General features: G+C 41.2%; 1 protein-coding gene across 14 annotated transcripts in view; it reads right to left on the reverse strand.

Annotated features, from left to right (window-relative positions):
- LOC117142567 (AF4/FMR2 family member 4) overlaps positions 1–15,502 on the reverse strand; it is a 31,433-nt gene extending 15,931 nt beyond the window's left edge. For 2 of the 14 annotated variants that reach the window (XM_033306622.1, XM_033306624.1), the window contains exons 1-4: positions 15,139–15,497; positions 14,507–14,851; positions 547–652; positions 320–450 (exon numbers count right to left, since the gene is read on the reverse strand). In XM_033306622.1, coding sequence (XP_033162513.1) covers positions 320–450; positions 547–652; positions 14,507–14,563 — 294 coding nt within the window. In that variant the 5' untranslated portion in view covers positions 14,564–14,851; positions 15,139–15,497. Of the gene's footprint in view, positions 1–319; positions 451–546; positions 656–14,506; positions 14,852–15,138 lie in introns of all 14 variants that reach the window. The other 12 variants (XM_033306623.1, XM_033306621.1, XM_033306620.1 and 9 more) reach the window with 12 other exon arrangements.
- Between the last annotated feature and the right edge of the window lie 194 nt (positions 15,503–15,696).

The following is a 15,696-nucleotide window of genomic DNA, read 5'->3' on the forward strand; positions in this document are numbered from 1 at the left end:
CACAATAATCTTGCATATTTATAAGCGGACATCTTCTCAACTTTTTATGCGCAGAAATGGAAATGGAAGCTCGGATTAAAGTGGCAAAAATGTTCATAATTGCATTGTCGACTCTAGTATTTAAGAAAGTATATAAACTTATATTTTTTAGGGGTTTTCTTAAAATCATTGTGCTAAAAGAACATTTCATATTCCTATTCCTTATGAGAGATATAAGCTAGCTATGATATATGTTCTCACAATTTTCGATATTTAATGCTCGCTGCAGCTGTCGAATATATAAAGGTGGAAAATGGGAAATTCGGGAAACGACACTTACTCTCGCCAAACGATGTGCACTGGCATCCCGGCGTCCATCTGTATATTCCGATCCTATAATAAACTCGTGCGATTTATATGCTAATTCTGGACATTTTTTCCGGCGCGGCAATGGCGGCTCATTTGTCGCTCCTGCAGATGCGCAAAATCCAATCGAAAGTCGAATCAGAGCGAGATCAATAAATAGTCCGTGACAATGGGCGCAAGACAAATGCCTTCGCAACTCACCAACAAATTGACTTGGGTTTGGGGCAGGTGCCCGTCGCACAACCTCTGGCCGCGAGTTGCCCGTAAATTCATGCCAGCGATAAGTGCTCCGATACTCTGAGTGGAGCTGCTGGGAAGGAAGTATGAACGATAACAGAGCGTTGAGTCAGAAAGCAATAAAGTAATATTTCAAGATGGATTATAGTTGGGTTAAGCTTAACTATTGCATGGGTATATGGTATAATAGGAGACTTTTAAAAACTATTTCATTCGCAGTTACTCGAAGGATATCAGCCAAAGTTGACATGGATATTTGTCTTTCTTAACAATAAAGGATTGAATTTTAAATCACTACACATCACTCATTCCTTAAATAAAACAAAAATATCTATTATATACCAATATTTGCAGTTTAGAAGATATTCACACTAACGATGTTTAAGTGGTTGTACACTTGATAATTCTGTTCTTTTGCCCAAAAAAGACAATGTGATTGAGTTCTTTATGTTAAAATATATATATATTTCTTTATAAGCCATAGTTTAATCTGAAGCCTCGTTGCAGCTTGTCAAGTAACTGAATCAAAGTGAAAGAAATATGGGTTTACAGCCCTGCTGCCATACTTTATTAGTAGAATATATTATTTTGCTATTAAAATGATGTAAAATCAAACAGGCTTAGCTCTTCCAACTGCATCTATATGTGGATTCCGTTTAAGTAGCCCTTCCTGCTGAACTAAACAATGGGCGCATTTGAACATGGATAATAATTACAGCAGGACGCATGACAAATACCACAATGAGACCGACAAAAAGCTAACCACTGCCACATATGGCCACATGTAAATATTTTCATTTGCCAGGGCCAGACTTTTGGGCCCAGGGCTATTGGCCAATTGGCTGGTTAGTCAAACAGTTTCGTTTCGGGCTCTCGGCCAAATTGCGGCTTGCCGCATTTCAATGCGGCAGTACGTCCGTCCACCCACTTTCTCCATTACAACTGCAGCCATTTGATAATTGCGACAATGGCCAGAGAAAAATCCATATTAATGGCCTGTTTTCTACTGCAACAGTTACTCTTGCTGCCACTTCGGCAGTTACGGCATGTGTGTTTGTGTTATTTTGCGACTTATTTTATGGCCACGACAGCGCGTATCGATCTAAGCCAAAGGGACTTGGCCATTTCGAGCTGAAGTCGTTGCATGTAAGCTGTAAATTGGGTTAAGCTCTTCCAAACAACAACTGGCTAAGACAGCTGCAGCGACTGTCCTGGCCGAAAGGACAGACAGCTTTGCCAGGACATTCTCGTGGAGCAGCCAAGTCACTCGATTTAATTATGGCCAACTTGCAACTCTCCTCCTGCCCCACAGAATTTTCGTGTGTCTACCTGAGCTTAACTTTCGTTGTCTCGACGTCGTTTCCTGCTCCACTTTTGTACAATGAAATAATTGCCGGCTGGCACGCAATGTCAAAAGACAGTAAACATTATATTAATTATTTGCAGCACCCATTTCCTTGGTTTAGTTTTAATTTTTAAACACCTAATCGGACTCGGTCCTTTACTTCATTATATATATAGAGGTAATAGTTTTACCCTTTGCCATTTAAATAAGTGACACAAAATGATTATCAAGGTTTCAATTTCTTGTTTTTAATTTGCCCAACTTCGCATTTCCTGTGAATAGTTGTATACTCGTAATAAATCTAATCGGTGTGATAATACTAAAGCACTTAATAAATTAAACTGCAATAGCTTTCTCCCCCGCTCCGCGTGCCCTGTGGCAAGGATACACCCATACAATAAACCCAGAGGCATTTAACCCAGTTGCGGCAAGACCCCTTCAGTCTAGACACACTCCAATATCCGCCAACGCTTTGAACCAATTAAAAGGAGCCGTGGCAAATCATTCCATGGCAATCAATAGGGCTCACTTGGCCGGGAATGGATAGAGTGCCACGCCTTCGGTAGCGCCATACCACGACGGCACGCACCTTTTGCATAATTCAGCAGTAAGAGCTCATTTCACTGGGGAAAAACTCGGGCCTACAAGGGCTCGTTTCTCATATGAATTGGCAGTTGATGTCAGGAGCGTAGCCTTCGTTCGCACTGCCAAAAGTGCGGGGAGGTTCGTGCCACGTGGCAGACTCGCACCTGCACACAACGTTAGAGTCTACATACATACACACTTATTTACGACAACTTTCAGTGTATTTCCTCGGCAGCTGCAACAATTTATCATGTCAAGGGAGGTGGTTACGGCAAAAAACTTATATTTCTCCAACTGATTTATGTCTGTGGTCCAATGTGGTGCTCCAATTGATTGCGGTCACCAAATGCAGCCGCACCCCAGCATAAATATTTAAAACGCTTTTTTTTCGATAGTGTGTTAAATTTTAATGGCGTATGAAATTTTAAGCGTTGTGCGTCCTTTGGGCCCAGCTAGTCGAATGTGTGTAGTTCAGGGAAATCATGCGGCTTTAAATTTGAATCATTTGAATTTCTTGCGAGAGTGGCGGCAATCCCTCAGCTGCGAGACACTGGGCCTCCCTGCGCAGTGATGTTGAAATCCCGATAAGCCTGCTGACATCCCAACTATCCCACAGCTGACAGATGGGCGGGCGACATAATTCTCCAGCTGGTTGGATTACTTTTAATTAAAATTGAAAAAGGGGTCAGTGCGCTGGCACCAAGTGATTTTTAATGAATTTTCCAAAAGGTAATTGCCACTTATTTGGCATGAATACTGGTCACATGGATCGGTGCCCAATTTGTGGTGTTCCTAACTATCCCATAAATAAATGTCCACGTTGCAGACATATTTCTTGTATAGATTTTCCTGTATCCGATGCACATTCTGGAGATAAATTTATGGCTCATGTGTAGGGGGTTGGATTTCCGTATTTTTCGTAGCATACTTGCAAGCGTCACTTGCACCATAATCCACACACTCACACACCCCAAGTCCCTGACCGCAGAAATGTGTGTGTGTGGGAAATTCGTGTGCGTGTTTAATCTACCCGAAGGGACCTTTCAAGTTTTATGCGGGCACAACAAGCAAAATGACACCTCGAAGCATAGTTATCGCCTCGGAGATCCTTGTTTTGCGGTCTCATATGTTTGCCCGTGTATTGGTATAGTCCTTTGAAGTGCCAACCACATTTCTGGGGACCAAGAAAATGTCTTTGTCCTATGCGTTTCGAGGGGTGAGACTGCAAAGTTTGTTGCACCTTGGGCGGTATACTGTTTTAATTATCTATTGTAAGTCATACTATTTTAAACTGGCGATCTAATAATATAGATAGAAATAATCTAATAATAATGTCCAAGTGAATTTATCAATTGGAAACTGAATTTCCTGTCTTATTGTAACATTTGTTTGTCTTACTTTGTTTTACTTTATTTTCGAAAATTCCCGGATTGTAATAGAATTTTGTAAACACTTACTTAACTCATTTTTTCTATTCAGTATTGTTGCAAGTGCAACTTTCACATTCAAGCCGCTTAAATAAATATTGAAGCTATGCAAATTATCTTATCCTAATACTGCAGTTTGGTAAAAACTTCCCTTGTTGTTATTCCTGTTCTGTTACTTTTGCCGCAGCCCTCGGCTTGTTTGAAAAGTTTTTTCATTTAGTTTTTGTTTACGATGCATTTTTGCCATTTGACACCATTTTGTCTGGCACGGACAACAGCCGCATACACACGGTGCTTTTATGGTTTCCGTTGGCCAGGCCGAGCCTACAAAGCACCTGATCAGGTGCGCTCCACGTTGGCCGCAGCCGGACCCAGCCCCGCCCCTCCCCATTCCCATTTTTCTCCGGTGCGTGCCTTTGTGCTACAGCGGCTTAGTTTGCTCGATTGCTCAGCTAACTTGGCCCGTGGGATGTTTGCTGCCATTTTGCGTTGGCCTGTGCCGTCTGGCAATTAATTCACTCAGCAGTGCCCCAGGCGGGCAGAAATGATGCTGCTGCCACAAATTTAATTGCCAGCTGCACTTGTGAGAATGAGACACGAGCCGGATCAACCCGAACGACTGACTGACACTGATTGACCGGCAGTCAGTTAATGCTAACAACCACTGGAAAAAGTTAAGAAAAACAATAAGAAAGTAGTGATTTTCTTAACTTAGTTAAGAACATTCCATTGACTTGAAAATAATATCTTTATTTGTCCTAAAAAATAACTGTGACATTATGACAAGTACTTTCTATATATTTCATGGAGTATATGGAATGGAATATTTGACATTAAGTATATTATATTATATAACGTTTTTATTGCTTATAGTCACGTTTTTTCCACTGTATAAATGCACCACAAGGGGTCGACGAGGCAACGAGGCACATCGTGCAAAGCCCCGGCTAGAGGTCACCTTCATTAAATTAAAGAAGACTGCTCATTTGCATGAGCGCCTTCGTTCCGCTTTTGCAGTTTGCCTTCTTCCATAAATATGGATTTAGTTTCCTTTCAAATAAAAGCAAAACAACCTGCGGACAACATTTAATTAGTGGCAATTAAGTCATCTCGTACATTGATTAAGAAAAAAAAGCTCTTCGGGAGAAATTATAGGCACTTAATTTATGCAATTATTGGAAAATTATGTAATAAACACACGGGCATATTAACACAAGCGTTAGAGTGAAAAAGATTTCATCGCGTGGCCACACTATTTTTTCAGAAAGATAGAAAGTGACAAGACAATTTTTGACATTTATACGGACGGACGGACAGAAATGGCAATCTCGGCTGGACTAATGATTTTGATTAAGTATATATTTACTTTATAGGGAAAATGTATGAAACAGCCTTGTATTCAGTAGAGAAGGAAATATACTTATTTTAATGGAGATGTTTGGGACTTAATCTACCTAAATATACCTATTGTTTTAAAGAAATATGCTGTTAAAAATGGCTCAAGTAACAATCACATTGAAACTAAACTCTGATGTGCTTCTTCTTAAATTAATTTCACCCAAAAAGCTTTCACCACCCACTAAAGTTTGGGAGAACTCGCGACGAGTTATGCAACAATTTAATGTCAACATACAATTAAGCTAGAAAATAGCGAAGGCAGTCGTTCAACTCAGTGCTGCGATTTATTTGCGCCCCAAAGCAAAAGTCAGACGGCAAAAAGGAAGACAGACAGGAAACAGGAGTGCAGAGGGCGACACATAGACGACGGCTAAAAAGTCATTTGTATGCAACCGCAAATCGAGGGACATTAAACTTTTAAGACGCTTTTATTGCTCTCCCCACGGCCCGTGTGCCAGTGTGCCCATATGCCCATGTGCTCCACATCGTCTGTGTCCTTTTCAATTCTAATCCTTATACCTTTTGGACCGCATGGCTCGGGGCCTTTGGCTTCGGCTTTGATTCGACGGCTTAGCGTTGACATGGCTGTCGATGGGACAGCCTGATTTATGTGGCCCAGTCCTTGGGCAAATCTCAATCAAATTGCTTGTGGCAACTGCGAAAATTCCACCGGCGAGCTCTATAAATTCTGCATAAGCCATCGAACTCTGTAATTTTCTAAGGTGCGCTTTGTTGCACTTAATGGTACATCAGAAAAAAGATACGTACATTGTATCTTTTAGATATGTAGTCACGTTACAATAAAAAGAAACCGCCACGAAGTTGAGCTAGTGTATCTCAAAAGCGTTCGCTCTTACTTACGGTAATTTCTGAGAATAAAATGTATTCTTAACGTATTGTTCTAAACTAAATAAACTTCAGAGCATTCATAATCTGAAATCAATGTGCATTGTTCTGCATATTCCTCGGCTCATAACTTTGAATGCACAAATAAACTTAAGACTTCCCTTAGTTTTGACAGCATTAACCCTTGGAATCGCTTTGCGCAAACAAATGAAAATTAAAATCCATTTAAGTTATCAAATTCTTTCCTTGCACACTCTGCCAGCCGCAGACAAAGACAACTATTCACACATACTTAGGCCGAGAAATTGCAGCACTTCCTGAGCAATTTATGCTGGCAAACTTTTGTGACACCTTCCGCCCACCTGGCAAATATTCGTCATACCTGTGAGCAGAATGCATCTGAAATTATGCGCCCCTCCGACGGCGGAGCAACAAAAACATGGAGAGTGGGAGGGGTCCAGAGGATGGGCAGTTATAATTGCATTTTCCTGTCTGTCGTCTGCCCCCGAGCCAAACTTCAAATGTCTGAGCCGCCAAGAAAGATACTCGTATCTGCATCTCCATTTCCATACATGCATGCATCTGCTGCTAAGCGTTATTTAATGTTGAGCAATTAAACTGAAATTCGATAGTGCCTTTAAGCTTGGAAAAGTGGGAAAATGAAAGAAAAACTATTTTCTGTCGCTTGTGCGTGCCTTCAACGGTTTTTGCTTTTGTTTTCCTTGTACAGCGATTACCGCACGAGTGCTTTTTGTCAGTGTGCGGGTGAACGAATCTGCCTGCGTCTGTGTGGGTGAGTATCTGTGTGAAATGCTCTGCTTAGTGCACTCATGTGAGTAACGACGATGTCGACAACGCGACTTTCCCATCGATATGGCACGCGCTCAGCATTCAGTCCCCCAATACATTGAAAGCGTTTAAAAAATCATACCAAACCACAAGAATATATTGTATAGAAAATATAAATAGCTGAATAACACTAAGCACACTTATGCGATGTTATCAGAAAGTTTGTTAATCTTGCATTTACATTTAAAAAATGCTTAAACATCAATGTCACACTTAAAATTTAGCTATTATTAGTTTAGCTTCAATAGTATGCAAATTTTAGCATCCTTTTCTTTTTAATTTCTTTAAAAAACAATATAAATTTTAGAAGAGATTAGCTCTGTGACTTAAGTAAGGAATTCCAACTTCGTCATAACTTTCCTTGGCGTCTCTCTATCTGGCCGCAGAATCTGCTGGCAGTTTGCAGCTCCTCCAGGCTGCAATCAAAATGCATTCCGAATGAAAATTTCCGCTTATGTAAGTACACCGAACTTACGTCAGCCATGATGGAAAACGAAACGCAAAGGAAAAGAAGCGAAAAACAAAATTAAAATGCCGCAAACAAATGTGATGTCAACTTCTCAGTAGTGAACTTATTTCAGCATCCTTCGAATACTCGCATTACCGCATTTCCGCTTTTCACGAAACAAAGTCGAGTCATTATGCCAAAAAAACTTTAGCACTTATCAGCGCGTTTAGATTATTCACAGTCTTTGTTTATCCAGGCACGAAGTTTTACTAAAGAATCATAAACAAAAAAGAGGCTGAAATGCAAAGAAGTGAGAAAACTTCGTGATATTTTTTGTCTCGCTGGTTGTGACAGATTTTATGCCCTTTTCAGTTCCTGAATATAGCCTCATTTGTGACTATGGTCAGCTAATTTGATTAATGTAGTAGTTTGAGTTAGGCAAACTATGAGTTACATCATTCATTACGTCAATTAAGTCAACATCATCGTGAAGATTAAATTACGCTATTATCTTCTTTTATTTTATATTCTTCTATTAAAGCTTCTATTAGCCAATGCTAAAATAACTTGGCCCGGAGTAGCAGAGCTGTCTAGCCAGGAAACAGGCTATCGGAAGAATTCATTTAGTGGCAAATTGATGCAGTCAGTCGATGAAGGATTTTAAGCCCGTTAAACGAAATTCATGGGGGTTGTTAACTATATTATTATTCAGTCTAGAAACTAGAAACTTTCTTTATTGCGTGGATAAACATTTAAATAGTTCTCTAACTGAATTAGCCATATTTAAAGTTACTTTATTTGAAGTGTTTCAATGCGTAGATCCCATTTAATGCCACGCTAGGCTTAAAACTAAAAAAAAACATATTCTTGCTGTACAAATTTTATCGAATTGCCACATTTTAATCCAGGCATTGAACTATGCTGTTTTCGACAGACATGTCTGCCACATTGCGCAATCAGCGAACCTAGCTGGATTCACTTAAACCCATATGAACTTGGCTCATGATGGAGCGGAGTTGGCTAAGTCCCTGAATGCTGGCAATTGAAAACGCTGAACGTTGCTTGAATGCCATTAAGACAATGCAGCACAGAATGGCACTGCAGCATGCAAAACAAACATCAATGTTTGAATGGATATGTGCTAATGCTTCTGTGAATACAGATCTCTTGGCTGTGCACATAATTGTCCATTGTGTGCTACTATTTTTGTTGCAGTTCCATTTGTACTTCAGCTGCATATCAAATTGCCATTGCCATCGCAATAAAATGGCAAATAATATGAAATTATATCCAGGCAGCGAATGACAAAGTGCCAGCAAAGTTTTTCCTTGAAGAAACTTGTAGAATTGGAATTGAGGCTACGATGAGTTGTCGAAATATTGGTGAATTATGGCCATTTAAATATTTACTTAAACTTTGTTAAAACATGTTGAATATTCCAACATACAGTCCCATTTTTCGGCTGACATCACTCCGATATTTTGCGAATTTTATATGCACTTATTCCCGGCCAATTGGCAGCGACTTCCTGTTCGCTTGCCAAAAGCCCAAGCTAACACATTACTTATAAGCAAATAGGGTCAGATGAGAGGGGCAGGACACTGCTTCCGCTTCCCCCTCCCCTATCTTCGCATCCCCTTCAGGGCCACTTAAATATTTTACGCTTTTGTATTGTTAAGCTAAAGTTTTTCCCCATCCCGCCGGCCAAACGCATAAAAATGCATACGCACACAAGTTCTCATATCGTTTATATAATGGGATTTTCACACACACACGTTTGGGGTTTGTTTGTGTTGGCCAAGTTAAAAACAAAAGCGCAGCAAAAGGCAGCACTAGAGCCTGAAAGCGTGGAACGTTTAACTTTTTATGCAAAAGTACGATTTTTCCTGTTCCCTCCATTCGCGGCTAAAAAGTGGAAGTGCAGCCAAGGATTCTAAAAGCCTGAAAAGCTAGATCAGGCAAAAAATGCTTAAGTGATGTAGAGGAGAACACCTGAATGTAATCATCGTTATAAATTATGGTGGCATACGAATTACACACAGTTTTTATGGGCTTGTAGTCCAATCTGTGCTTAAGTCGGATTTAAAATTACACCACATTTTTCTGAATTAATAAGACAACTGTGTACTACATAGTGGATATCTTTAGTGTGGTGCTATTTAATGATAAATTCTTGGTTTTTCATTCTTTTTTAATTTAAGATATATAGAACTGACCTAAGTGCATATATTTCAAGGAATGCGGCATATGGAAATTAATGGATGGCAGCCATACTAGGTGATGACATTAAACGTGAGACGTCTAGAAGCCCTAAGAGCTTCTTAACCAGCAATGCTGCGATATTCCCCCCCTCCGCCAACTGTCCAATAAAATTACCATCAGCACTGTCAGCATCAACAGCCCCTTGCAACTTGGTCGCCAGCCAAGAGCCAACATGGTGAAGGGTTCAGAGGTTGGGGCTAGGGCTAAAAAGGGGTTTTGAAGACTGCGTCAGTGCAGCGGCGACAGGCCGGGTCCCATCCATATAGTATACTCGTATAGCGTACAGCATATGGCATACGGCAAGTGGCAAGCGCCATGTGGCATGTGGCACCTTGCAGGCCGTTGGCCCGGCCCTGTAATCCATTCACTTGCGCAGGGATATTATTATAATTGCATTAGTTCAAAGGCAGAAAATTGAAATTGAAATACGTTAGGATGCCATCAGGATGCTGATGGATGGATGGAAGGGTTTGAGGGACTAAAAGGTGGAGGTACTGGAGCCAAAGTTGACGTAATGTGCCAAAGATGGGGCGTAGTCGAATGGACCAACTATTCGGTTGGCGATGCGCCTTTAAAATTCATTATTTTTTCTTGGCGTTTTTCGGTTCCTTCCTGCCCCAAATGAGATGAGACGGAAATCATCAGCAAATGGCCCATAATTGGCTTTTAATCGACGTTCTCATGGCTGCATCATATATACGCCGCTCTGGCCGGGTATCAAATGCTTCGGCTTTAATGGAAAAAGTTCGGACCCATACAAGTTCTAATCGCCTGACATTGATGAGCACGACTTGATAGACATTTCGTGCTCGTTCGACATTCGTGTATAGTTTTTAATGGCTGTCGAATAGGAAAATCAATATGAAAAGTTGTTGCTGATTAACACGCTATGAGAGCCCGAGCACATAAAAATCAAACAATCAAGGCTATAATAAAGTTGCCTGGAATATTCAGGAGCAGACAAAGTGACGTGGGATTTTTGTTGATTGATTTAATAATTCATTCTTTTTTTTCTACTTAAATTATTTTTGTAAAGAGAAATGCAGTTACTTTCAGATTTTCAGCTTTTAAAATGAAGGACGCTTTCCTCAACTAAATGTATTTCAGCTCTGTTCCGTCATCATATGTAATCGATAAAAATGCAATCAACATTGCAGCCAATTGCGAATTTTAAAAAACCACAAGCTTTCCCAAAAAAAAGTAAACAGCAGACGGCAGCAGATTAAATAAAAACTTCTGAGAATTGTAAAAATTTTATATTCGCTCTGCATGCGATTCACTGATTTGTGTTGAAAATATGCAAATAACCAAATGACTGACTGCCTCTGAAACTGCCAACCTGAAAACAACACAAGTCCGGAAAATGGAAAAAAAAGGAAGGAAAATCTCTCGTGCGACATGTGCTTCGCCCACTTGCAGCCCCTCAAATGTTTAACCAGTCAGTCAGTTTTTTGTGTACACGTCAGCACAATTCAGAACAGTTTTCCAGTACAATTTCATATAAACGGAAAACAAGTTTCATTTTACAGAAGAGTGTTTTTCATTTTTGATTTCACACCAACCGCCTCCGAACACTTGACCCCAAGTAATTAGAAAACTTTTCATCCGGCTGCAGCTCCTCCACCAAATCCATGGAGATGCACATCGGTTTTCAACAATCGCCGAAAAGACAAAACAAAAAACTTCCTTCTCCCTGGGCTCCTGGGCCGCAGTGGCTTGAGTTTTCCTCTGGTTTCCCCCATTTTCGGTTCTGGCCATTGAGCCGAGTGTTGTGGGAAGACAGCGGCAGAGAAGTGCAAATTGCCCTCGTTAGATGCAATAAGAAGGGTTTTCCGGAGAAGAAGGAGTTGGCTGGGGGAATTCTCACTCTCTGACTGCACAATAAAAGTTCAAAGTTCTCAATTATAATAATTTCCTCCAAGGATACGGAAACCAATACCTTTGATATCAAAGCTTTAAAGGATTCACTAGGAATATTAAGCTAGCTTTCATTTATCTCACAATCTGCGTTGATGAGCGTAACAAAACATATTTTATAATTAATATACAAATGTCTACGTTATGTAAGAAAGATTTTATTTGAGTTTTTAGTTTGCTTTAAGCTTTTAATCCTTAAATGATTATTAGCAATTATAATTGTTGGCATTTCCTGCATTCTACAAAACATATAAGTCCTAATCCACAGTCAGCTCGCAGAAAATGTGTCAATATAAGCTTGGTAACACGGCAAAGAGTGGAAACTATGTTGTGCATGGAAGTGGCCAACTCCTGGCAGTTTCCTGCATCCAGAAGATAGCCGAGCAACAAAGGCAGCCGCCTCGCTTTCTACACAATCCAGCGGAAGACATTGCGGATGGTTATAGATGGAGGAAACAATAGTGCGGATATAACTGTGAGTGTCAGTGGGAGATAACTCGGCATAAGTTGAGTGAGCCTACACAGAGAACAATTTTGTATTTAATTCACTTCACATCAAACTCTCAAGCTGGAAAAAAAAAATGTTCCATATGCATAAGTTCTATAATAAAACTCAATTAGTTAGAGACTCTTATTGCCATCGTTTTTACAGTTTTAATCACATTTAAGCCCAACTTGAAAAAAATTCCTTTTTAATATGATATTTCCCCCTATTCGTTCGATATTTCTTTCAGTGCAACTCGGGGCGACGCCCAGCTGACTGCAAGGATTCGCCGAATCTCACTGGATCGATCCGAGGAGTGACTAAGAATTAAGCATGGCGGTAACCATATGCGAGCTGAATCGATAAGCGTGTGGCATGCAACCGACGTCCAACTGGCGACACTTAGCCGGCACTTGTTGTTGCCGCTGGGCAGGATTATGGGTGGATGGCTAACTCGCTGGGTGGCAAGTGGGCGTGGGAATGGGCGGCGAAGGTGCCGCCATAAAAGTTTGACTGCTCTGCGCTGATGTAATACCGCAAGACAATTTGCCTCGAACGTCATATGGCTGAACAAGCAGCGGGAAGCAACAACAAAAAGTCTGAGCAAAAGCCGGCTAAAAGGCTCTCTCCATGCTCCTCTTACTTTCTCTCAGCGCCCGCTTTCTCCGAGTCCCTATCTCTCTCCTCCCATTTTTCTCTCAGCTGCACATGCGCGAGGTCGTGGAATGACGGCATGTTGTACCCTTCAATTTGTGCGCAATGTGAAAGTCCATCAAAGGTATACAAAAAAAAAAAGAAGTTAACGTTTTAATTGTTTCAAAACTATTTTCAGTAGATTCCAATTCTATTTCTAACATACTAGAATCTAATCGTCCACTTTTTAATTGATTTAATTTATCCATTTATAGCTTTCGGGCTTGAATTTATAAAGGAACAAGAGTGTTTCCACTGAAGACCAAGTGTCAGAATCGCATCTCCTACAATCCACAAACTTATATGTATATTTTCACGGCAAAATGATGAATCAGCTGTTTTGCACAGCGACTGGAAGGCGGCGCTGGAAGGCTGGAGAGCCAGCTCTTCTTCGGTCTTCCGTCTCCGGCGGAGTAGGTGCCCGTGTCCGCGTCCGGGTCCGAATCGGAATCCAAATCCGGGTGCTATGTGGCACCCCGGCCGGCCACAGCTGTGGGCCCAAACAAGCCACAAGCCATATGCTATTGATTTTCTGGGCCGTTTTCTGCCTTGTTGCCCATTTTTCTTGCCTTTTGCCTTGGTGCCATGTTTCTCTTTATATTTCATTTTATTTTTTTGTGGGCTGTTACTTTACGCTGACGCGATTGGTGTCGGGCGTAATGCAAGTTAATTTATTCGCTGCCAGCGAATTTCAGTTATTTACTTTGGGACTCCATATATATTCGCTCTACATTGCCTGAAATAAGCTGAGAAATATTGCATGTCTCTGGACAAACGAGTTGTGACGACACTCCAAGGATTGCGGACGTAAGGTGATATTGATCAACATTATGAAAGCTGGTGGAAAAATGTGGCCAAGGGGAAATCAGTTAGGTGAAAGAGTTCAAGGAATTGCCGCATGACATTAATTGAACCGAAATCTAGTCGAGCCAAACTAGTACTAGTTAATCAGGACTTTAATTTTGTGTTTATGATTGGACAATTAGGAAATTAAATATTCAGTTAACATTTGAATTCTAGTTGAACGTAAATCCCCAAAAATACCATACCCTTGCGTAATTAATTAAAAATTTAATTGCAATTTTGGGAGTTATTCACCTCATATTTCACCATAAATTTTGATTCGGTCCCCTGAGTCCGATTGCACCCTCCAATTTAATTCCGAAAATGGAATGTTAAAATCCACACACATTAAAAATTCACCCTAATCCCGCAATTCTTCGAAACAAGTTATAACTCAAGCCAAGTCACCCCATTTTCGACTGCAGCCCTTTCACTTGTCGCCCTCAAGTATGCAATAAAAATCTATTATGTGTCCTGCACTCACACTCACTCATAACCACACGCCGAAACAGACAACGCTCGCACATAAATCAAACGATTTGGAGGCTATAGGCAAAATGTTCGCTGTCTGCAAACTGGGCTGAGGCTAAGGGAGCGAAAAGCCCGGAAAACATTCTAAAAATAACCAATGGACTCTTATCCAGAGAAAATTATAACTTATCTGCTTTTAGTATATTATTATTGTACTTTTTTACCGACAACAATCAGCAAATCAACTATAATTATAGAGGTGTTAAACATTTCTTTTGCAGTTAGGGATATAATTTTACAACATTTTGCTGGGTGAAAAGGGATCTATTTTCCGTGTACTATTGTACGTTACTCACCTTGTCTACCGGCATTGATGGGCACGCTCTGCACAGATTCCAGAATGAGCCAATCATAGGGAAATGCTTTTGCTGTTTGCCAACCAAAGTGCCAAAAATACAAATTAAACACGCGCGCGTAGGGGTTGCTCTTCTTTCGATCAGCGGCGATTGACGTTGCTTCTGTTTAACAACTTTTCATGGGTCACACACACGCGCCTGGCCTTTAAACCTAAATATTTCACCTCTCGCTTGCTCGTCCGCTTTCCCTCTCGCTCGCTCTCTCTATACGCACACGCACCTGGACAATGCGTAGCGAAGAAAGTGCGTTTGTATTGTCATAGGCCAAATTGGATTAGACTTCCGCTGCGGAGAGAAATGGTGGCGTGAGAAAAAGTATTGCATACCAGCGGGCGCCTTCTTCCGGCGATGATCTCATGCCCACATACACACACACGCACACACACAGCCGAAAAATTTGATGGCACACTGACTGTTGCCGCAATTAGCCCATAATACCCGCTTGTAGCGGGCAAACAACTTTATTGGACATTAAAAACAGAAACTTGCGCGAGAGCCGCACTCAGATTCTTATTTTCATGCCCTGGCCAATCGATATCTATTTTTCATGACAGCCCCGTGGTATGCAATACTTTTTAGCCGCTTCGCGCTGCCTGCAAATCGCACTTCTGTCAGCCGCTTCTTTCTCCTGCGTGCTCGTGGTTCGTGGTCACTGGAGCGAATCTCTGGTAAGGCAAGGCAGTGCCAAGAAACTTCAGGTGAAGCACTGGGAAACACACTTTTCAAGATTGCACCGATTTGCTCTCTGCTCTGCCGCTGCTACTGCTGCTGCCTGCTCATATGTATATGTAACTGTGAGAATCTGCTCTGGCTCTTTTCTGGCGGTTTCAACTCGACGACGTTACGAACACGACTGAACCTGAACTGAAAGGTCCCACAAATAATCCAGCGAGCGAAGCCAAAGCGACGGCGTTGGAGTTGACGCAGGGCCTGGAAGTTTTGGGGGAGAGAGATTTGGAAGTGGAATGGAACCGCGAATCGAATTGGAAGCCACACTGAACATCTGTTTGCATGGGCGTCGGTGGGTGCTCGAAACTGCGTTACCAATAAGCAAAACAAACTAATAGTTATTTGGGAACTTTTCGGGTAAGACGGTTAGAACTTACTGCAAATTTAATTCGGTTGGTTTG

Source organism: Drosophila mauritiana, chromosome 3R (genome assembly GCF_004382145.1).
Source record: "Drosophila mauritiana strain mau12 chromosome 3R, ASM438214v1, whole genome shotgun sequence".
NCBI lineage: Eukaryota > Metazoa > Arthropoda > Insecta > Diptera > Drosophilidae > Drosophila > Drosophila mauritiana.